Below are 25,006 nucleotides of genomic sequence, written 5' to 3' on the forward strand. Positions count from 1 at the left end.
CTCTGACCAAGGATATGCCAGACCTCTGCTTGCTTCTCTTTTCTGACCAACACGGTTAGGACCGACTAGAAACGACTGATCGAGGATGCCCACTCAGTGAGGGCCCAGGAATTAGGCGGAAGTAGATAAGGTAAGGCGCTCAAGTCAACCGCAACACCAAGAACTATACCATGCCATGCCCTACGCACCTGTACGACAGCGCCACCAGGCCATGCCAGACGGGCACTATACAACCTTCCAGATGTGTTAGAGCATAAATAGTATGTAGGCGCTGATGTTTACCATACCAGGCGAACACGGTAGAGCCTGCCAGATGTGTCTGAACATAAACAATATTGTGGGCGCCGATGACCATCTCATACCCGACAACGTGGGCAACAAGACTAGGTAGCACACATATACACTCTCTCTCTTTCTGACTTGTAAGGCCATCCCCTTCAAACTATAAAAGGGAATGAGCTCTCTCCTAAAAGCGGGCTTAAGAAAAAAGAAAGGGCTGGACAACTCGAGGACTCGACGACCTGAGGGCTCGAATAGCTTAATAGCTCTAGAACCCGATAGCTACTCAGAGCATACGCTCTAATACGTAGCCTATGTTATAGCATCCGTGGCTCTCGACCACTCTGATCAGAGTTCGACCGGGCCTCTAACACCCCCTTCTTATTCCTACTCGTTTGTAACCCCACAGCAAACTTTGAGCACCTGGGCTTAGGAATAAAGTCATCGACCGACTAAAACTGGACGTAGGGCACGTTGCCTAAACCAGTATAAATCCTATGTCATTGAGTGCTAGGCCACATCCGATCACAACGCACAACAAAACTACAAATATTTACTTGTTGGTCACTTTTTGCACCGACAATAACGTTTTCCAATCTCCTTGCATACTTTATACGATTTGACTATACCAATGTTTAGCTCTTTCCGTCAAAGATAACGGAAATAACTTCCATCTTAAGGTCTTGTCAGACATGCCAGCGATACGCAAGCATACACATGTCTGTTCAAACTCTTGTAGGTGTGAGTATAGGTTTTCATTGCCTTCTCCCAAGAAGGATTGATCCCAAATCAGTTTTATTAAACATGGGCGCAACTCATAGCCAGGTGTTAGGATAGGCTCTACAGATTTTGGTGGCTCTAGGTGCGTGCTCGTAGGTGCAGCGTATTGTTAGATAGGAGTGGAATCCATAGTTAAAAGAAAAAGTAAAACAAAAGAAATAATAAAAAATAAAAAGTTAAGCTAGGTTCATAGTTCATTCAGCAATTGTTTTCCCGATAATGGCGCCAGGAAACTTGTTGGTGTTTATTAATGCACATAGATAAATCTGCAAGCACACGGATACCACTGTAGATTTTATCCAGAAGTATTTCAAGTATCGTATCCATAGGGAAACGTGTGAGACTAACTATGGTCTAACTTAACAAGGGGTAAATGTTAGGATAAACAGTAGTGTAGAGAGGATAACTGAGGTTCTCTGATTCTAACTTGGGTATGATATGTCTTTTACTATTCAATTGAGGACATTACTAGGGAAAGACACCAACAGAGGATGCTTTCCTTCGTAACCAGGTCCTACTTGGCCTACAAACAGGAGGTGAACTACAAAGGATCAACGATACTATATAGTACTCAACGAGACTATATAGTACTGATGTCACACACGCGTTTACCACAGATCTGAAATGCAGGGTGCATCCATGATTAACCTAAGTCTAAGCACCACACTTACACTCATGATTAATACTTTACTCTCTCTAGAGCAGAAATAAAGCACTCAAAAGAGTCACAAATCTAATGAACAATATAAACACAATGCTTACTTGAATTAGAAGTTGGTTACCAGAGAAATCTCGAAAAGCAAGCTCAAGTAGAACTTGGATCCGCCATGGTGCAAGCCATAGAGAAGGCACCGACAGGCCAGTACCTCCTCCAAACTCTTCCCTCACTCTCCATCTCACTATTTCTATTTATAAGACTAGATCCTATGGAGGACTAGTCTTCTCTTGATAGCTGGCTCTGATCCTAAAGGTATGACATAGGGTTTTGAGGGATCTACTAAGGGAGGAGGGAAGGGGCTTTTGGATCTACTTAGGGTTTCAGGCATCACTCGATTCCATGACTTTTGGATCTAGATCAGATGAACCAAAAAAATTATCCAAGCAATATAAAAATATTAAACAAGCAAAACAAAAAAAAAATAGCCAAATTATCTCTATGAAAGGCAGATTGAAAAATTTCAAAGGAGAACCAAATAAAACATATAAAAATAAAAAAGCAAAAAAAGATCAGATAACTCTTCAAGTAATTTTGACTATTCTTATTTACAAATAAATCAATTTACACTAATTAAACATATAACTTACACTTAAATAGAAATAGTAAAATATTGTCTAATGAGATGTAATCTATCGGTACTCCATACTAAAGAAATAAATATACGCACATGAGTAGGGGCAAGCTGATGTGACTCTTCAAGTACGTACTCTCTCCGTCCCTGAAAGGATGTAAATCTCACTTTTTGAGACAAGATTAGTGTAGGTGTAAAATTACGCATTTACTTCTTCTCTGTCATTTTAGAAACGGTTGTCTCCTGGAATGTTCTTCTCATGGATGGTATGAGTAGTTTTTAGTCATATAGGGATATTTTTAATTGGTAGGTCCATTGAAAAATGTAATCTCTAACTATATAATTACATTCTTTTTTGAACTAGATTTGAAATGCAGGATTCCATTTGAAATGCAAGATTCCATGCGTGCGCGTGCATGCACCGGTGCACGAGGTCCGGCTGAAGCTTGCACGCTAGGCGACCAGCTTTGAGCGGAGAAGGAGAAAAGAACGGACAGACGGCTCCGTGTAGGTATGTGGACCCAAAAGTCCGTGAGGGCCCAGCTAGTGAAGGGAGGGCACCGGTGATCAGGGATGAAAGCGGGAACGGGAAATTCCCGTACCGACCGACACCGAATACCGAAATTCCCGACCGGATATCATTTTCTCGGGATAAAATGGGTTCGGGAAGAAATCCGGGAAAATTCGGCGAATCCGGGATCGAAATTGGTTAGAGTGATTTCCTGACCGAATTAGCGGATCCCGTATTTGCTCAGGAAAATTCCCGTGGGAAATTCCCGTTTTTAAGGCCTGCAAACAGCCCAACGTTCCATCGTTCCATGCTTGGCCCAGTGATACCTAGGGATGAAAATGGTCGGGAACGGTCGGGAAAATGTCTTAACCATTTCCGCTCCTGTATTTTTTGGCTGGGAACGGAAAGGCCGGACGGGAAAATGAATCCGGTATTACGGGATATCGGGAACGGAATATTTCGAACGGGAACGTGTCGATTACGATCGGGAAGCGGTAACACAAAACGGAAACATCGATATATGTAACCACTTGAAACAGTGAGCTCGATGCAACAATAGCAACCATGCATAATCCATATGCAAACAATAGCAAACAGTTAGCTCGTCAGAATATTTATGCAAAGAAAACTACAGAACTACCAAAAAAAAGAAAATGGAAAAGAAAAATGAACAAAGGCCAAACCTTGCTGCTCCTGTGCTCCATGCGTGAATTCCTGGGCCAAGCAACGATCTGTGGCCTTCTCCTGCATGCTGCCCATTCCTGCTTTGTGGCCTTCTCCTGGGCCAAGCAACGATCTGTGGCCTTCTCCTGGGCCAAACCATCAGCTCACTGTTCCCGACGGTATCACTGGGCCAAGCATGGAACGATGGAACGTTGGGCTGTTTGCAGGCCTTAAAAACGGGAATTTCCCGCGGGAATTTTCCTGAGCAAATACGGGATCCGCTAATTCGGTCAGGAAATCACTCTAACCGATTTCGATCCCAGATTCACCGAATTTTCCCGGATTTCTTCCCGAACCCGTTTTATCCCGAGAAAATGATATCCGGTCGGGAATTTCGGTATTCGGTGTCGATCGGTACGGGAATTTCCCGTTCCCGCTTTCATCCCTGGTGATACCATCGGGAACAGTGAGCTGATGGTTTGGCCTAGGAGAAGGCCACAGATCGTTGCTTGGCCCAGGAGAAGGCCACAAAGCGGGAATGGGCAGCATGCAGGAGAAGGCCACAGATCATTGCTTGGCCCAGGAATTCACGCATGGAGCACAGGAGCAGCAAGGTTTGGCCTTTGTTCATTTTTCTTTTCCATTTTCTTTTTTTTTGGTAGTTCTGTAGTTTTCTTTGCATAAATATTCTGACGAGCTAACTGTTTGCTATTGTTTGCATATGGATTATGCATGGTTGCTATTGTTGCATCGAGCTCACTGTTTCAAGTGGTTACATATATCGATGTTTCCGTTTTGTGTTACCGCTTCCCGATCGTAATCGACACGTTCCCGTTCGAAATATTCCGTTCCCGATATCCCGTAATACTTGATTCGTTTTCCCGTCCGGCCTTTCCGTTCCCGTTCCCGTTTCCGGCCAAAAAATACAGGAGCAGGAATGGTTAAGACATTTTCCCAACCGTTCCCGACCGTTTTCATCCCTACCGGTGATCTCCACGTGTGCGGAGACACAGGCAAGCTCCAGCCCTCGGCATGGGCTCTGCACGGTCCCCACACCCGTTCTCTCCCATGCAGTGGAGGCATGCAACTGGCGGTCCCCACGCCCCCTTCCCTCTCCATCCACCGGCGCCAGCCTGGTCCACGACTGCCGTTCACAGGCTCACATCGACGGCTAGGAAATCGAGTGAGAGAAGGCCGAGAAACACTCGAGTGTCCCATAGATTTAGCGAAAAACAATCCGACGACAACAGATACCGTATGGATTATGGATTGTGAACATGATCGTGATATCTTGGTTACCGTTTCAAGATTTTTTTTTAATATATAATAACTGCCGTTTCAAGATCCTTTGGAAGTTCCAGTTCCAAGGTTAGAAGCCATTTCTACTTTCTTGGGCCAGTGGCCGTGTTGGGTCGCGTGCTCCGTGCTCAAGTGAATGGCCAAGGTAGGTAGGAAGAGCCTGGCCCGGTTGCCCATTGCTCATGGATCATGCATGCTGCTCTCGTAAGTCCGGAGTTGTGGCCCGTGCGTTGCTCTGGATGTAGTGGGCTGCCCAACTCAATCTGGGGCAAATAGATTCTGAATACTCCTCAGTCCTCACACGTCTCATCGTTCTTCGTGGAGGGGCATGCCGCGGCACGGCGACAGACAGAGCTCACCGAAAGGCCAAAACCAAGCCCTCCTACGGAAAAAAAAAACATCATCTTTTAAAATGCTAAGAGTTTGCGCTAAAAAAATGGCATGTAGGTAACTAATTACTTTTGACTCTAATAATCCGATACTGGAACAAAGTTTTTTTTGGGCAAATCCATTTGAACAATCAACTTAAGGGTCTTTTTGTTTCACGCTTTTTATGGCTTCTGCCAGCTAGAAGCTAGAAGCAGAAACAAACAGCCCAAATATTTAGCTCGCTATTGAAAAACTAGAAAGTTAGCTTACGAGGGAATAAACTAAAAGCTAAAAGCATGTTGAGAAATGCTTTTCTAGCTTTTGGTGTGCGAGACAGAAATAAGTTTTCCTAGCTTTAGGTGTGTAGAAAACTAAAAATTTATTGAAAAACCAATAACAAAAACTAACAACCAGAACGCGAAAACCAGAAAGCCAGCTTTTGAGCCAAAATCTCAAAAGCTACAGCTCAAATAAATAGGCCTTAAGCTACGTACTCTTAGGCTAGTATCAGTGGGCATTTGGGTTTCATTTGTATAATACAAATTAAATATGCATAATACATAAAACACTAAAATGAAGCTATACATTAAAGACAATTGTTTTATCTATGTTTTATTGCATTTTTCTAACGTGATATTTTTGGAAATGAATGCTAGAAAATTCTTCACTCAGATAACCGTGGAGTTGCTGCTGACGTAAGACATGTCTAGACAGTGGTGAATGAAGGACGGAATAAAATTTAAGAATGCCGAAACCCTCCACATGACCAAAACCATGTAGCTTATTTACTTCGCGTGTGTTTGGCTGCCGCCACAGCTGTGGCCACGCCACAAGTGCGGCTGACAAAACGGACGCCCAACAATTGGCATGCGGTGGCACACGTTTTGCAATACCATCTGCGACGTGCACCAAAACAGCGGTAAACTACGGCGGCGGCGTTTGGCTCCCACGGCGAGCCGCATGTGCGGCGCGGCGGCCTTCGCCGTGGTTTGGAAGCCATCCAAACACGCCCTTCGTAGCTCATCTCGCTACTCCCTTCCAATATAAGAGCATGAGTTCATATTATCAGATAATCAAACTAGGAAAATCCTAAATTAACCAGTCAAACATTTTTTTTGTAAGGGTCTTTCATATATTAATTTAGCAGCAAATAACAAAGATGGGACATAATGTTCCCCACTCAATGTTTTGGAGTGGTTGTATAGTAGCACAATTCCCATGGGGAGTCCAATTCAAGCACTCAAATTCAGGGCACATCACCCTATACAAATTACGGGTTGAGCATGTACTACCGTTTAACAAGGGGCTCAACAGTTTCAAGAGGCATCAACAACGTGACGAGTGACGACTATTGAGTTTTCTAGGCCATGCCATCAAGACCTAACATGGTAAACATGGAACCAATTCAAATACTTGGAAGCTATGAAAAGAAAGCATGAATTTTCACACAACATACCGCTCAACATTGCGAGACATCTCAACCTACACAATAAAGCAACACATCTTACCTCATAAGTAATATAATTTTGTGCTAGAGTCATGGTTTTCGATGCCGACAATATTGCCTACTTAACTTGGCGTGTCAAGATCGACAAGCCACACATGAACACTTTTCTCTCAACCGAGGGCAAGCGCCCACGCAAAAATAGACCAAGACATAATAAAGTGAAATATAAAAAATCCACGCAACACACGCGGAACATTATAGAACAGACATAAGCAACATTGGTACTCATGACACATCACCCAGCCCAACTGTGAACATCTCATGAACTAGGGGACCCACAGTTGGACAAACAAAACATTGGACCCACAAGGTGACACGTCCAGCTTTTATACAGGACCAACACACTTCACAGTTAAAACAAGGCGTGAAGGAAAGAACAAATTTTGTTCTGTTTAAATGGCGAGAGGGAGGGCATTTCCAGAGAGGTGCTGTGCTATTCATTTGCGCCTTGTAAATTAATTCTAGTTCAGACTTCAGAGAGAGAATGAGAAGCAAGTGAGGTGCGTTGCTGGGAAGTGGTTCTTGTGAGGTTTAGGAGTTATTTTTTCCTTTCTAGAAATGGAGATGGCCCTACGGTCGCAGAGCCCTCTCTGCCTTCGGAGCCGACCGGTGCTCGTTGTCCGGCCAACCGTCGCGGGCGGAGGGGCCACTCAGGTATGCGCGGCGCTTAATCCCAAGTTCTTGATTCTACCATAGATTGGTTCGATCTCTGTGATGTCATTTATCGAGGACCGCGTTACTATTCGGCTTGATCCTCGATCTGTGATGAGTTGCCTTCCTGGCTGGTTTCGATAATCTTCCGTTTTGGGGATCAAGGCGGATTCGGCGTGATGGGGGTGTTTGATGACCGTCTCCATTCGATGAATTTCGCTCCTTTTGCCCACCCTAAATGGAAGCTGTCTATAGGCGACGTGATTTACATGTATATTTTCCTCAAAGCCTTTTCCTTTGTTCTGAATTTCTTGGAAGTGTGTTATAAACGGATTTTTTTTGTGTGCTTCCTCCGTCATTTGTTCTGGCCCGTATGATAAAAAATGTCTCTTCCTTTGGACATCTAGGATGGCGAGGATAGTTTGATTCACGAAAGACTGCTCCATTGGAGGATGCATAAACTGCGAAGTGAAAATTTAGGAAGTTTCGGTGCTCTAGCCTTTTGTTGATTGTAAACATGTGCAGCGGCACAAATAATCAGATAGTAATTTGGGGGAAATTCGTATGTAGTATTCATCACCATAGGCAATCCAGTACTGAACTTTTGAGATTAATCATATTGTGATTTGGGGGAAATTCGTATGTAGTATATTCATGAGGCTTTTACACGTGTGCCATTAAAAAAGTTTGCAATTACGCACAAACCATTAAAAAAGTTGAGCTCCCACGAGTGCCATCGTTCTGAACTTATTTGCTCTTCAAGCCATTCCGTCCGCTTTTCTATCTAACGGTATCAAACCGATAGGTGAAATGACCATTTTACCCTAGGAGTCCGTTTGTCAACCACCCAAACTTTCTCTTTCTCTCTCTTCTATTTCCTGTGCACACGAAGGGCCGAGGGAGCTCTGCGTTGCGGCCGGGTTCTCCGCCCTCGTTGTCGTCCCGAGTGCTCGAGGTGGTGTGGCCATAGGCTTGAACGCCAGTTTGACGAGGTCACAGACGGTTGGGTTGGCTCCCGGCTTGGCGTGGAGGCGAGCCTCAGCGGTGCAGGATGCCAAGGCCGAGGTTTACGGAGACGCCGACGCCCAGAGCGATAAGCCCCGGCTAGCGTCCCCTCAACTGGGGATCGCGCGACATGGTGAGCACGAACACGACGACCTCTCGTCGCGGCAGTCTGCGGAGGCCGAGCTGACCTCAGCGACGGTAGAGAAGTGCCTCCCGGACGCCTCGATGGTGGCGTTGATGGGATGGTGCGCCCGGCCTTGAGCAACGCCTGCTCGTCGTTGGCCGCCACGTCCTCATACCTGGAGATGGTGACCACTTGCTCGCTGTCACAGGCCATGTCGTCGCAGCTCCCCTCCTCCATCAGGTACGGCCGTACTGGTAGGCATGCACGAGAAGGCATCGCGCTGCTGCCCACGCTGCTGACCCCGGCGACATCGCGCCCTTGCCAACACCGTTGCCTAAGCGCATGTTCACTGCTTCACGCTACCTTGCACCAACGCGTCCACTGCCGAGCATCGCATCGTGCTCGACTATGTGGATGGCCCTCCATAGGCGCAGCTGTCAGCTGTGCTCGAGGCGGCCGTCGTCTTGCACGGGCCCCGGTAGAGCTCGCCACAACCGCCGTCTCGCGCGCCTGGTGGAGATCGCCCGCGCACCATGGATGCCGCCTCCCCGCGCCCTCCTCCACTGCGGCGAGCATGCCGCCGACGGTGAGACCCCACCAGTAGGGCGCGTAGGGCAGCGCGAGCCCGGCCTTGGTGGCATCCGCAAGACCGTGACGGCGCGGCGCGGGAGTGTCAAGCTCCTCCCCGGCCGCCGCGGGCGCGTGCGGGGGGCAGCTCTGCCCTGCCCGCCGCGGGCGTGGGCGAGCTCCGCCCGTCCGCTGCGGGCTCATGCGCGCATGGGGGGCTCTGCCGCAGCCGCCACCGGTGCGCGTGGAGGGCAGCTCCGCCACGGCCGCCGCGAGCGTGGCGCGAGGCTGGCGCATGGCGAGAAGGAAGGTGGATCCGGGTCAGTGACATCTTGGCCCCACTAGGCAAAGAAAGAAAGAAGCAAGAGGATAGGACGAGTGAAGGGTACTTTGGACGTTTATACTGACCGGCCCACATGTAAGGGCTGCCAAACGGTGAAAAACAAACAGAACACAGACGGAATGGCTTGGAGAGCAAAGAAGTTCAGAACGATGGCACTCGTGTGAGCTCAACTTTTTTAATGGCTTGTGTGTAATTACAAACTTTTTTAATGGCACACAGGTAAAAGCCTCTATATTCATCACCATAAGCTGCAAAACTTATCTTTTTCCGTTCTATTGGTATTTTCAGTCTTTGTTGAGGACTACCAGATTTGTGAGAAGAAGGATCATTCAATGCATTGTAGCAAGTCCAGGTCCGTGGAACAGTTCTGTTGAATGCTTATTTGGTCTGCTTGCTGTTGTACTGATCTCATGCTTTCTAATGTTGCAATATGCAGGTTGTCCTAATAGGAAATCAAGGATGTCTCCTAACGTAAAAGTAGCTGCTTTTAGCAATTATGCTCCAAGACTCCTTGTTGAGTCAAGCTCCAAGAAGAGTGAACACCATGATGGCAGACACCATGAAGAAACTATTGATACATACAATGGGCTGTCAGGTTCTGATGCAGCAGAGTTGACAAGTAATAGAGATGCAGAAATTGCAGTGGATTTGCAGCACATGTATGAGGAGGAATTGCCAGGAAATGTATTGATTAATACATCATTAGGGGAAATGGAAACAGTGGATGAAGCTGAGGTTGAGGAGGATAAGTTTGAGGTAGATTTCTCAGGAATTGTATTGCGCAATGCTGAAGTTTGGGTAGTGGATCCAGTGGATGAACATAAGGCTAAAGAAGACGTATTTGTGGTAGATTCGTCAGGAACTGCACCAGATAATGCTGCAGTGGAAGAAGTGGTAGATGAAGTTGAGGTTGAAGAGGATATGGTTGATGTGGATATCTTGGGACTTGCCTTGAATGGTGTAACAATGGAGGAAATGGATTTGATAGATGAAGAAGAGGCTTTACAGGAGAATTTTGATGTGGATTCACCAGGCAATGCTTCAAGTGGTGGAACGTATGGGGGTGTGGATGAGTTGGGTGAACAGCCTTCAACATCCATGGATGGCATCGCCCTTAATGAAACACGTAGAAATTTGAAGCCTGAGCCCTTGCCAATTGTCAGGTACCAGGAACAAGAAAAAATAGTTTTAAGCATTGTTGAGGAAGAAGGGTTAATTGTTGGTTCATGCGAAGAAGGCCAACCAGTGGTAGATTACCATAAGCAAGAGGAAAACTCTACCGCTTTTGATGAACAGAAGCAATTGACTGACGGATTCCCTGAACAAGGTATATATATTGTTCAGTTCCCTGAGCGAAACAATGACATTGTTGGTTCCCCAAAATTCTTGGAGCAAAAACAAGAATTTGTTGGTTCCTATAAACAAGATCGATCAATCATTGGATTGCATGAACAAGACCAGTCCATTGTTGGTTCACATGGACAAGATAAATCAATTGTTGGTGTGCCTCAGCAAATCCAGTGCACTGATCAATCTATTGCTGGTTCTCATAGACAAGATGAATCAATTGTCGGTGCACCTGAGCAAATCCAATCCGTTGCTGGCTATATAAAACCAAATCAATCTATTGTTGGTTCTTATAGACAACATGAATCGATTATTGTTGCGCCTGAGAAAGTCCAATCCATCATCAGTTACAGTGAAATAGATCAATCTATTGTTGGTTCTCACAAACAAGGCAGATCTGTTGTTAGTGTGCCTGAGCAAACCCAATCCATTGTTAGTTACAGCAAACCAAATCAATCTACTGTTGATTCTTATAGACAAGCTGAATCAATTATTGGTGTGCCTGAAAAAGTCCAATCCATCATCAGTTACGATAAACTAGATCAGTCTATCGTTGGTTCTCTTAAACAAGATGAGTCTATTGTTAGTGTGCCTGAGAAAATCCAATCCATTGTCGGTTACACTAAACCAAATCAGTCTATTGTTGGCTTGCCCAAACAGCAACAATCAATTGTTCATATCGATGAACGAAAACAATCCATAGTTGGTTTCCCTAAACAAGATCTATCAATCGTTGGTATCTCTAAGGAGTCTCAAACAAACCAACTGGCTACTGTTGGGATTCATGATGGATTGCTTATGAAGGGAGTGGAAGCTAAGGAGACATCTCAAAAGACTGAAGGGGATACACTTCAGGCAAAGTTCGATGCTGACAACTTGTCACAGAAACATAAGGAAGGCTTCACTAAAGAAGCAGATGAGAGAACAATTTTTGAGAAAATTAATGATGAAGATCTTGTGATGATTGAAGAGCAGAAAAGCACATGCATGGATGAAGAACAGATGATTGTTACTGAGGAAGACATTCCAATGGCTAAGGTTGAGATAGGGATTGACAAGGCCAAAATTTTACATCTGCTTTCTGAAGAAGAGAGTTCATGGGATGAAAATGAAGTGGGGATAATTGAGGATGAAGAACAGTATGAAGTCGATGAGACATCTATGTCCACTGAACAAGATATCCAGGAGTCACCTGACGATAATGTGGATCCACAAGCACTACAGAGGATGCTTCAAGAGCTTGCTGAAAAAAATTGTTCGCTGGGAAACAAGTTGTTTACTTATCCAGAGGTATTGAAAGCTGATTCAATAATTGATCTCTATTTCAATCGTGATCTATCAGCGGTGGCCAATGAGCCTGACGTACTCATCAAAGGAGCATTTAATGGGTGGAAGTGGAGGTTTTTCACTGAAAAATTGCACAAGAGCGAGCTGGGAGGGGGCTGGTGGTGCTGCAAACTATACATTCCCAAGCAGGCATACAGAATGGACTTTGTGTTCTTTAATGGACGCATGTTATATGAAAATAATGACAATAATGATTTTGTGATACAAATACAAAGCACCATGGATGAAAATTTATTTGAGGATTTCTTGGCTGAAGAAAAGCAGCGAGAACTTGAGAAACTTGCGAATGAGGAAGCTGAAAGGAGGAGACAGACCGACGAGCAGCGGCGAAGGGAGGAAGAAAGGGCCGCAGATAAAGCTGACAGGGCACAAGCCAAGGTTGAGGTAGAAACGAAGAAGAATAAATTGCAAAATGTATTGGGTTTAGCCAGAGCTTCTGTTGATAATTTGTGGTACATTGAGCCCATCGTGACTGGACAAGGGACTACTGTCAGATTGTATTATAATATAAACTCAAGACCTCTAGTTCACAGTACTGAGATATGGATGCATGGTGGCTATAACAACTGGATTGATGGACTTTCTTTTGCTGAAAGACTTGTTCATCATAATGACAAAGATTGTGATTGGTGGTTTGTAGATGGTATGTCATCTAACACTTTTCTGCAAATTGTATCTCATAACATCTTAACAAACTCTACTGTTAGCATGGTACTCCTTAAATATAACATAGCAATCTGCATTTTGATAGTCCAATGAAGAGAAAAAAAAGGACTACTAACTGATGTTGGTTTCTTAAAGTAGACATATTATGACATGGATGGCCTATCTTGGAGTCTTTAAGTTTGTTATTTACTCCATAACTACAAAGATAACACCTGGCCTTTTATGTATAGTTGTCTTACCTGAAAGGACATATGTGTTGGACTGGGTTTTCGCTGATGGGCCGCCAGGGAATGCAAGGAATTATGACAACAATGGAGGACATGATTTTCATGCTACCCTTCCGAATAACTTGACTGAGGAAGAATATTGGATGGAAGAAGAACAAAGGATCTACACAAGGCTTCAACAAGAGAGGAGGGAAAGGGAGGAGGCTATTAAAAGGAAGGTCAGTTGCAATAGGCCCTTTGCGGTTCTGGTGTTTTTGTTCGAACCTTTAGCTTGACCAATTGTAAATCTAAAATGAAGTTACAACATCATAAATGATCGAACTTGCCCATAAGCAGTCATTTTGAGTAGTTAAAAAGATTCATCTCTGCTTGATTTTTTCACCGTTAAACATGTGATTTTAAAAAGTTTGTCCATATTAACTAGTCTGTTAAGACAACAGAGCTAAACTGACCATTTGAATCATTCATCACTTCAGCCTTGCAAGTTAATTGCCAACTAGTTTAACCACTAACTTTTGTTGGCCCAACTAAGTAACAGCATACCTTCAGAGTATCATTTGTCCTGCTTTATGTTACAAAAAAATGGAGCACTTCTTTCTATACGATATACCAAATTCTCGAAATTTTATTGACAGATATGGTGGGGATTCTTTTAGTTGACTTTTGCTTCCTTTCGATTGAGCAGGCTGAGAGAAATGCAAAAATGAAAGCTGAGATGAAGGAAAAGACTATGAGAATGTTCCTGGTTTCTCAGAAACACATTGTTTACACAGAACCACTTGAAATACGTGCTGGAACTACTGTTGACGTGCTTTATAATCCTTCTAATACAGTGCTAACTGGAAAGCCAGAGGTTTGGTTTCGATGTTCCTTTAACCGCTGGATGTATCCAGGTGGGGTGTTGCCACCTCAGAAGATGGTACAAGCAGAAAATGGTTCACACTTAAAAACAACAGGTTCGAAATTCCTATGTTATTGTTCTTAGTATTAATACCTTTTCCAGTGGTTCATTTTTATGCAATTAATATAGTCAAGAGCTGCTAGAGCACTGGTCATCAAGTAGCTCAAGAACTTATAATTGTATTGTAGTGTGATGTCTAATCCATATATAGACATGGTATAATCTTTACTCACGAAACTGAAAACAAAAAAATGGCACAAGTAAATTATTTTAGAGGATCTAGCTAATTTAATGTCATAAGAGATATGCTATAAGTTTCTTATTGAAGTTTTTATAAAGGTTGTAATTGAGAGAATGTAGCTACTACAAAGCATTGAAGGTATAGCCCTATTTTGCTTTAGAATCTTATTGTTGCAGCCAGAAAGAGTTTAAACTGCTGCATTTCCCTAGGATAGTTAGTCAAACCTTGATAAAATGTGTCACCTTTTCATCCATATTAGATCAAATTCATGTTGAATCCTGTCTGTTTTTTTATATAATATTTTTGGAACATTGTTTTTTATATTCATTTAGTGAGATATTACTTCTCCTTGAGTTCCCTTGTAATAATTAGATTTAGCACAGAGATGCATAAAAACATTTCTATTCCCTTTATTTGTTCTTAGTTCTCAAGTAGAGTGCTCCTTCTCCAGTTTACGTTCCGCAAGATGCCTATATGATGGACTTTGTTTTCTCGGAGTCAGAAGAAGGTGGAATTTATGATAACAGGAATGGGTTAGACTATCATATTCCTGTGTCTGGTTCAATTGCAAAAGAACCACCTATGCACATTGTCCACATTGCTGTTGAGATGGCACCAATCGCAAAGGTTATTCATATTTCTGAGTTAAATTCATACTATTAGCACAAGAGTGACAACTTACATCACCGTTTCTCTTTTATTGTTGCATAACACTAATAGTATTCTGTCGGACCAATGCTATCACAGGTTGGAGGTCTTGGTGATGTTGTTACTAGTCTTTCACGTGCTGTGCAAGATTTAGGACACAATGTGGAGGTTATTCTTCCAAAGCACGATTGCTTGAATCTAAGCAATGTAAGTTAAAAGTGCCCTACAACATCCCTTGCTGCTTCTCTGCTGTGACAGGTGAAGTGTTTTGTAGCAAGAACTGAAGTTGACATCTCCACGTTAGGGGCAACTTGGTTTACTATTCTACTCTATTATGTATGTGCTTCCTCATAGTTCAGTCACTTATTCCTCGTGTACATGGATAGCTTATGTTAAGTATGAGGAATGCCTTGGAATTGTTGATTTGTAGCTTAGTACTGTTAGCCCACAGGATCACCGGCTCAGGTGAGCCGACCACTCACCAGTCTTGCCGAGCACGGCCGAGCACGACCGAGGCTGTCCGACCACACACACTATGGCTCGAGGTAGAAGAAGAGGGAGAACAGAGCATACACACACACCAACGTTGGCCGGAGCCCTGTATAGGAGATGGCAAAACTGAACTCTCTTTGTTGAGTTACAGTGGCAAACTATATATACAACTCTATCCATCTAGTCCTATTATAGCCGCCCTGCTGCAACAGTGATTAGATAACACAGCAGGACTGACTTCTGCGCCTGTCCCTGCATGTGGCTATAGTCCGACAGGTGAGCCGTTCGGCGCCTGCCTCTACAGCGGCTACAGTACCACAGCAGGGAGCCTTTTCGGCGCCGCCTTCCCTTGCTGTGCGTTCACACAAGGAAGCAGCAAATTATCTAGCAATTCTTCCCGTATTCCTACTGCTATCCCTTGTACCCCCTCCATGCCGATCATCTTCTTCAGCTCCGTGAGTCGAAGACGTCCGACCGGCTTGGTGAGGACGTCCGCGAGTTGCCGACCAGTTTTGACGAACTCGATGACGATCTGCCCTCCATGGACACAGTCCTTGAGGAAGTGGAACTTCACGTCGATGTGTTTGCTCCGGTCATGCAGAGCCGGATTCTTCGCGAGGACGATGGCGGGCTGGTTGCCCACCATCAGTGCTGGTGGGTGAGCTTCCACGCCGGTCAGCTCGCCCAGCAGCCGGCGCAGCCACACAACTTGGCACGCCGCTATGGCCGCCGCTACGTACTCTGCCTCGCACATAGATAACGCCACCACCTTCTGTTTCAGCGACAGCCATGAAATTGGAGCCGACCTAAGGAAGACGAGCACTCCAGAGGTGCTCCGTCGTCCGTCGATGTCCCCCGCCATATCTGCATCGCTGAACACAGTGAGCTGCAGCCTACTCCCGTCGGTCTTGGGAAAGATGATCCCCTGATCCACCGTCCCCTTGATGTAGTGTAGTAGCCGCTTCACTGCAGCCTAGTGATCCTCTCTGGGATCCTCCATGAAGCGACTGACGTTGCCTACGGTGAATGCAATGTCCGGCCTCGTGTGGACTAGGTAGCGCAGACCACCGACGATGCTCTGGTAGAGTGTTGCATCCACCTTCGCCGTGGTGCTGGCCTTTGTTAGCTTCAGCCGCTCCTTCATCTTAGTCATGCATGGGCTTCGAGGCATACGCTCTCTAACCGAGTGTGAGTTCCTCCTTCTCTTATCTCACCTCGATGCCAAGGTAGTAGGAGAGTGCGCCGAGATCGCTTATTCGAAAATGAGCCGCCATCTCACGCTTGAAGCTGTTGATGTCCTCCGTGCGTGCACCTGTGACGATCAAGTCGTCCACATACACGCCGACGACGAGCTCCTCCTTCCCCCGTCGTCGCGTGTAGAGCGCGTGCTCGGTTGCGCACCGCTAAAACCCAAGCTCGCCCAGCGCGGCGTCAAGCTTGGTGTTCCATGCTCGTGGGGCCTGCCGTAGCCCGTATAGCGCCTTGCACAGTCAGAGCACCCTGTGCTCCTCTCCTTTGACGGCGAAACTTGGAGGTTGCCTGACGAAGACCGTCTCCGCCAGCTCGCCGTTGAGGAAGGCCGATTTAACGTCCAAGTGATGGACGCGCCAGTCCTTTGCTGCTGCCAAGGCTAGTAGCAACGGACAGACTCCATGCATGCTACTGGCTCAAAGACTTCCTCGAAGTCTATGCCCTCGCGCTGAACAAAGCCTCGGGCGACGAGGTGCGCCTTGTGCTTGATAATGGCACCGGACTCATTCTGCTTGACCTTGTACATCCACTTCAGGCTGATCGGACGGCATCCTATAGCTCCCAAGTCTCATTTTCCTCGATCGCCTTCATCTCCTCCAGCAGCGCCCGTCGCCAGTTTCCGTCGCGCTCGGCCAGCGCGAACGTGCGTGGTTCCTCTACGCTGACGAGCAGCAGCTCTTGATCATTGAGCAGCCGACCAGCCAGGCCTAAGGGCCCTGTGCCACCGACGATGTTGTCCAGCCTGTGGAACCGCACCTCCTCACCTTCGTGGAAGGCATCCACGAACTCAGTGATGTCACTTGGAGGTGAGGCGAACTCGATCAATGTTGATGGAGTTCCTTGATCCGCCTGAGTGCTCGGCACAGCACCTTGAGTGCTCGGCACCCTGGTTGCAGTGCTCGGCACTACTTCTGGACAGCTCGTCACTACTCCTATAGTGCTCGGCACCACTATAGAAGTGCTCTGCCTTAGTCTAGAAGTGATCGGCACCACTGCAAGACCTCTTGGCTCCACTACGGGAGTGCTCGGCACCCGTCCTGGAGTGGTTGCCACCACTTGCAGAACCTCCCGGCATCACTCCTGACGTGCTCGACATCCCTCCAGGAGTGCTCGGCACTCCTCCCGAAGTGCTCGGCACTGCCCCAGGAGTGCTCGACTCTGTGCTAGAGTGCTCGGCACCCCTCTTGGATTGCTCGACACCTCTTCCCCAGCGTATCCACCACCGTGGATGACCAGGTGCTCGACGATGAAGGTGCTGGTGAAGCCGCCAGCTTCCCCCGTGCTCGGACTGTTCCAGTCCCAAGCCGCCTTCTCATCGAACACGACGTCGCACGAGACAAGTACCTTGTTTTCGCGTGGGTCATAGAGCCGGTACACCTTGGTACCCTCCGCATAGCCCAGGAACACCATCGGTGTGCTCCTATCCTCTAGCTTGGTGAGGATCGGCTTCATCTTCCTGACGTGGCCGATGCAGCCGAATGTCCGGAGGAAGGACACGCTCGGCTTGCGCTCATACCAAGCTTCGAACGGCATCTTGGCCGTCAGGGCCTTGGTCGGAGCGCGGTTGAGGATAAACACCGTAGTGGTCACCGCTTCACCCCAGAACCTTGCCGGTATGCCTTTGGCCTTCATCATGGATCGAGCCATGCCGACAACCGTCTGGTTCCGCCTCTCCATCATGCCATTCTGTTGTAGCGAGTACGACGCGGTGTGGTGTCGCACCACACCCTGATCCACGCAGTACGCAGCGAACTCCACCGAAGTAAATTCGCCACCGCGATCAGTCCTCAGCACGCGGAGCTTCTTGCCGCTCTCGGCCTCCGCGCGCATCTTGAACTTCTTGATCGCCGCCGTCGCTTCATCCTTGCTCGTCAGGAGTTGCAGCCACATGTAGCGACTGCAATCATCCATGAGCAGGAGGAAGTACCGCTGACCACCATTTGTAGCTGGCGTGATCGGCCCGCAGGGGTCACCGTGGACGAGCTCGAGAGCGTCCTTCGTGCGATACTTGGCCGCCTTTGGGAACGGTAGCCTCCACTGCTTCCTGGCCAGGCAGCTGTCACACAGCTCACCTCCGTGCTTGATGTGGGGTAGCCCTCGGACCATCTTCTCTAGCCAACCAAGCGCGTCGAAGCTGAGATGTCCGAACCGGGCATGTCACATCCACGGTTCCTCGGTGTGCCTTGCCGCCAGGCACACTGGCTGCTCTACCTTCAGGTCAAGCAGGTACAACCGGTTCAGGGACCTCTTCAACTTGGCAAGAATTCACTGCTCCCGGTCCCTGATCCTAAGGACTCCGTCCTTGATCAGTACCTCGCTACCACGCTCATCGAGCTGACCAATGCTGATGATGCTGAAACGCAGCTGCGGAATGTAATATATATCCGTTAGCGCACGGTGCTCCCCGTTCTGGCACCTGAAGATGATGGTGCCGCGCACTTGGATTGCCACCCGTGAGCCATCGCCAAACTTCACCGTACCGGTAACATCGTCGTCGAGCTCAGAGAAAGATGCCTTGGAGCCCATCATGTGGTTGCTGGCACCAGAGTCCAGATACCACCACTGCTCCTGGTCGGTGCCCACACGTCCGAGGTGGACTTGGGCGCATGGTTCGTCGAGGTTGACAGCCTTCAGGGCCTTCCCAGGTCCTTCCACCATCGTCACCTCTTTCTTCTCCTCAGCCTTGACGTCGTGCAGTGCACAAAACGTCGCCATCAGGATAGTGGCCTCATCATCATCATAAGCTTGCGCCAGATGAGCCTCAGCCTTTTTCTCCTGCTTGTGATTTGGGCACTCCCGTGCCCAATGACTCGTCTTCCCGTAGCGCTGACAGACATTGGGGTCGACCTACTTCTTCTCCGAAGAAGCCTTGCCGTGGCGCTTGCCATCGCCACTGCGGCTGGAGGTGGCTACCCCAGAGTTCCTTCGAGTAGCCCACTCCTCTATCAGCGGCAGTTTGCCGCTATCCTTCGTTGCTGTTGCCTGCTCCAGGTGCTCGTCCAGTGCCCGCAGACGGCCTGTCACATCCTCAATGGTGAGGGTGGATAAGTCCAGCATCGTCTCTATGAAGAGAGCGATCTAGATGTACTTTGTCGGCATGGAGTGGAGGTACTTGCAGACCGCCTCCTATTGGTCGATGGTGACGCCGTGGCTCTTCAGCCTGCTGATGAGCGTCTGCAGGCGGAGGGAGAAGTCCTCCACCGTTTCACCATCCTTGAACTTGAGGTTAGCGTACTCCTGCTTTAGAAGCTGGGCTTTTTGCTGAGCTTTTTGCCCCCAACGGCTCCCTGTATTCCGCCGGTATAACAGCAAGGGTAGCCTCCAACGCTGACATGACATTGTCAATGCGGGACCCACATGATACCCCGCAAGGAAGAGAGAAGATCTAGTCCAACTAGGATTTTTCTCATGTAATCTTACTAGTAGTATTATTCTGTAACTCTACTAGGAACTCTCATTGTAAACCGACTAGGATTCTGACCTCCTAACTATATAAGGAAGGGCATGGTTCCTAGAGAAGAGGACTTTTACAACACAACACCTTACGATCAATCCAACGCAAAAGGCTAACGCCGACTGGACGTAGGGCTATTACTCGATCTAAGACCGAGGGCCCGAACCAGGATAAATCGACTGTATCTTGCGTTTACCGTCGAGTTCTGCATACGCTGAAGCCCGAACATATTGCCCCGGAGACCCCCGTGGCAGGCTATCGGTGGTCAAACATCGACAGCTGGCACGCCAGGTAGGGGCTTTCGGCGAATTTGCATCCGAGAGCTCGATGGACCTCGAGAACATGATCTTCTCAATGGGATCAATCTTCATCTTCGGTTCGTGGATCTGTGAGGTAGGCGACGATGGCAAGCTTGAAAGCTGTCTTCCCGAAAATTCGGTCCACCATGAAAACTTTCCTATTTCGGCGACTGACGGATCAAATCACCAGAAGATTCGCACAGCTCGTGATGTCCGACTCAACTCAGGTTCCGCGGCTTTACGCATCCGACTCGAATTCAGGCTCCACATCCGAGATGGAGTATGGACCGAGTTCTTTCAAGAGTCCGAGTTCTTTTCCAATGGGGTTCCAGAACGCGGCCTCGGCATATCAAGAATACAACTCGAAGTGCACTCAGAATCTTTCCGAGAAGTCGGATCTTTTTTCGTTTGGATTCCACAACATGGCAAGGACTTACCAGGCACAGCTCGAAGGATCCCTCGATCCGGTGCTTAGAATGCCACTAAGAGGAGCTCAGGAAGGTCTCGTGCTAACTATAACATCTCAAGACTGCATTGTCCACTGGCCAGGTTCTATTCCTAAGGATAGCAGTACCTGACTGGTCGGCACGACGACAACAACAATTCTACCCTACCAAGATGGAGACTCAATCTGCAACCTTGAAGCCTCTATTGAAGTCATCAGCAACTCCAACAGTGTGGAAACCAACGCCAATAACAGAACAGTTCATGCACGGGAAGTACTCATGGTTCGCCGTCCTCGATCGCCATTGATCCCTCCAGAAGCACCCGACGTCAGGTCATCGGATGAGTCTGAGTCCAACATATCACCCTTTGCCCAAGGCTACGATGGTGAGACTGAGAATCAGAGACAAGCCAGAGAAAGAAGAAACAAATTGAAACAAGGACGCCAACGACGTGCTAAGCAACGCAAGGAAGCTTGGATCAAATATGAGTCAGATCTGACCGAGTACAATAGAAGAAAATCAGAACAAGAAGTCGAAGAAAGACGTGCGGCGAACACACCCTATAACAGGATCCGAGAAGCACTTGAAGAACTCGGAACAACCTCGCATCCCAGTGAGCAGCAGGAATAGCTCCGGGAACTTCTCCGGACAGTAGCCCTAAAGACACATGATGGAAGAACCCGTTCAAGACTACCCGCCAGGTCAACATCTCATAGGTAGGAAGATCAAAATCAAAGGAAGTCCGCATTCGAGAGACTTGGACCAAGCGGAAGTCACAACAGAGAAAGTAGAAGGGACCACAGTCAAAACTACCGAGCCAAACAACCAAGGCAGATCATAAGCGAAGTACCCATTCGGACAGCCCCGCAGAACTACTCTCACCAAAATGACAGCTGGCTAGAAGGAGGTGCCGAATCAGAATACAGAGAAGCTGGGATGCACAATAGATTCCCCTGTTTTGCAAGCAGACTTGCTTCAATACGACTACCTCACAAGTTTAAGCCGTCCAGCCACTCTAAATACGATGGCAAGACCGAACCAAGGCAGTGGCTTAGAATCTACTCACAATCAATTGAACTGGCTGGAGGAGACAACGATATCAAGACCTTGTTCTTTTCCATGGCCCTAGAAACCATGCACCTCCAATGGTTCGATAAATTAAATCCAGGGTCAATCAGAAATTTGGAGGACTTGCAAAGGGCTTTCTGTGAAAATTTTGCGGGTATAATTACGCACCCAATCACCCACGCAGAACTAAAGGGACTCAAGCAGAAAGGAGGAGAAAGTCTCAGAGATTACTATCGACGATTTGGCGAATTACGTGCCCAAGTACATGACATCACCGAACGAGAAGTAATCGAAGCTTTCTCTCACGGAATCATGGCTAGGTGGCAATTTCAGGACTTCTGCAAAGAAAACCCGAGAAACAATAAAGAATTTAGACGAACAGTAGAAAAGATGATTACTGTAAAAGAGAAGACACGAGAAAGGTTCCTAGATAAAAACAACCGAGACAACCCGGACAAATAAAATCATCGAAACAACAGACATCAGGAAAAAAAACGTGGACCAGACAACACAGTAGCGATGACTGACAAATCAAAGAAGTTTTCAAAACCTAGAAGGTATGACGATATTGAGAACATGCGTTGCATCTTGCACCCCAATGGAAAGCACACCATCGGAAATTGCTACACCTTCAACGAACGATACACAAGAAAAGATAGTAAGGGGAACAATAAAGAAGACAGTCAGAAAAAAGAAGAAAACAACCACGAAGACAAGGGATTCCAAAAATCCAGGGGGACGGTAACAGTGATCTTCGCTGGAGCCCCAGATTCCAGAAGCAAACATCAAGAAAAGTTAGCTCTACGAACCATCATGGCAGCAGAGCTGGCCACCCTAAGATATCTCAATTGGTCACAGTATCCGATCTAGTTTTCAAGAGAGGACCAATGGACTAGCGTAGGAAACGCAGGCCATTACCCACTGGTTTTAGATCCAACCATTGCCAGTATGACTGTCACCAAAGTACTAATTGACGGGGGAGATGGACTCAACATCATCTTTTCAGAAACACTAAGGAAGATGGGACTACAACTCGCCGGGATGATTACACCAACAAGTACACCTTTTTATGGCATAGTACCCGGCAAGACAGCCATGCCACTTGGACAAATTACTCTACCAGTTACTTTTGGGACTCCCTCGAACTACTGTACAGAGTTTATCAAGTTTGAAGTTGCATACTTTGATTCATCATATCACGCAATTCTCGGACGCCCAGCACTAGCAAAATTCATGGCAATATAGCATTATCCGTACCTGTTGCTTAAGATGCCAGGACCTAACGGTGTCCTTTCTTTTCGAAGTGATTTGAAGCGCGCTTTTGACTGCGACGTTCAGGCAATCCAAATTGCAGCCAAAGCATAAGCCGGCAATGGTAGAAAAGAAATAGCCACTATTGCCACAGAAATAAGCCAAGACTGTATGAAGAACTAGTAGACTATAGATCCAAATGGATTGAAGAACTACCCAAAGTGGTATGGGGGCTACGAACTCAAACAAGCAGGGCCACCGGTTACTCACCCTTTTTCCTAGTTTACGGGTCAGAAGCCGTACTACCTGCCGACTTGATCTGGACGTCACCAAGAATAGAATAGTATGACGAAGGGGAAGCAGAACACACCAGAAGATTAGAACTCGACAGTTTAGAAGAAGTCAGAGTAAACGCTACCCTTCAATCAGCTAGATACCTTCAAGGTCTAAGACGCCACTACAATAAGAGTACCCAGCCTCGATCACTCCAAATCGGAGATCTGGTACTAAGAAGAATACAAAAAAACTGATGGACGCCATAAACTACTCAGTCCATGGGAAGGTTCTTTTATTGTCACAACAGTCACTGGACCAGGCACATACAAGTTGACAACCGAGGATGAAAAAGAAGTCAGCAACACATGGCACATCAGCCAACTAAGAAGATTCTACGCGTGAAAACAACTCAAGGAAGAATATATATTCAAGAAGCAAGGGATCAACGTTCATGATCAATACAGATAATGCTCATCGACAACATATGTATTATTATGGCTTATCAATGATTCACGATCAATAAAGATGGTCTTTCTACACAACATATGTCTTGTTATGATTTTCTCCGAAGTTGTCTTCACTAAGCAAAATGGCTGAAACATGCCTGAGCATACCGGCTGAGAGCAAAATGCTGAAAAGATGCTTGAGCCTGCCGATGAGGGTAGCTAACAAGCTAACACCCGAACCAAAAGCAAAATGGCTAAAAATACGTCTGAGCATACCGGCTGAGTGCAAAATAGCTAAAAAGATGCTTGAGCCCGCCGATGAGGGTAGCTAACAAGCTAACACCCGAACCAAAAGCAAAATGGCCGAAAATACGCCTGAGCATACCGGCCGAGAGCAAAATAGCTGAAAAGATGCTTGAGTCTGCCGATGAGGGTAGCTAACAAGCTAACATCCGAGACAAAAAGCAAAATGGCTGAAAATACGCCTGAGCATCCCGACCGAGAGCAAAATAGCTGAAAAGATGCTTGAGCCCGCCGATGAGGGTAGCTAATAAGCTAACACCCAAAAGCAAAATAGCTGAAAATACGCCTGAGTATACCGGCCGAGAGCAAAATAGTTGAAAGGATGCTTGAGCCCGCCGATGAGGGTAGCTAACAAGCTAACACACCCGAACCAAAAGCAAAATGGCTGAAAATACGCCTGAGCATACTGGTCGAGAGCAAAATAGCTGAAAAGTTGCTTGAGCCCGCCGATGAGGGTAGCTAACAAGCTAACACCCGAACCAAAAAGCAAAAACGACTGAAACTAAGCCTGAGCATAAATCAGAGCAAATTCAAGACAAGACCCTCCAGCTACTTGTTCTAAATAGCAAGAGGCTCAGGGGCTGCACTTGGATAGATCCAAGAAGCGCTACACAGTTTCGCTCAGGAAAGTACTCGGGCAACGCTTGTTCCTGCTCGGCAAGACCCGAAGGAACAAGAAGAGGCTCCCAGAGCTCCACCATGAAGATCACCGGTCCTAAGTCTTTTCAGTACTAACAAGAACACAAAGTCTGTCAAGACAATGATCTACACCGAGTTGTTTTACTCGGCAAATCAAGAAAATTTGTCAAATGCAACGATCTACATACACCGAGCGGTTTATACAACGCAGATGAAAGTCAGAACAAATAACTACTCAGAGAAAATTCTGATCACTTGGACAACACATTTAAAGAATAAGCAAGGATTAGACATCCAGACAAAGAAGACATCAACAA

General features: G+C 46.8%; 1 protein-coding gene across 3 annotated transcripts in view; it reads left to right on the forward strand.

Annotated features, from left to right (window-relative positions):
- The first annotated feature begins 7,073 nt into the window (after positions 1 to 7,073).
- LOC136500704 (starch synthase 3, chloroplastic/amyloplastic-like) overlaps positions 7,074 to 25,006 on the forward strand; it is a 28,059-nt gene continuing 10,126 nt past the window's right edge. For 2 of the 3 annotated variants that reach the window (XR_010770087.1, XM_066496119.1), the window contains exons 1-7: positions 7,074 to 7,351; positions 9,676 to 9,739; positions 9,824 to 12,724; positions 12,978 to 13,192; positions 13,660 to 13,930; positions 14,568 to 14,743; positions 14,864 to 14,971. Coding sequence is in view for 2 of the 3 variants with exons in the window: in XM_066496119.1 (XP_066352216.1) it covers positions 7,256 to 7,351; positions 9,676 to 9,739; positions 9,824 to 12,724; positions 12,978 to 13,192; positions 13,660 to 13,930; positions 14,568 to 14,743; positions 14,864 to 14,971 (3,831 nt within the window). In the remaining variant the exon portion in view is untranslated. The remainder of the gene's footprint in view (positions 7,352 to 9,675; positions 9,740 to 9,823; positions 12,725 to 12,977; positions 13,193 to 13,659; positions 13,931 to 14,567; positions 14,744 to 14,863; positions 14,972 to 25,006) is intronic. The other variant, XM_066496120.1, reaches the window with a different exon arrangement.

The sequence above is a fragment of the Miscanthus floridulus genome, chromosome 13, assembly GCF_019320115.1.
Source record: "Miscanthus floridulus cultivar M001 chromosome 13, ASM1932011v1, whole genome shotgun sequence".
In the NCBI taxonomy this organism is placed as follows: Eukaryota; Viridiplantae; Streptophyta; class Magnoliopsida; order Poales; family Poaceae; genus Miscanthus; species Miscanthus floridulus.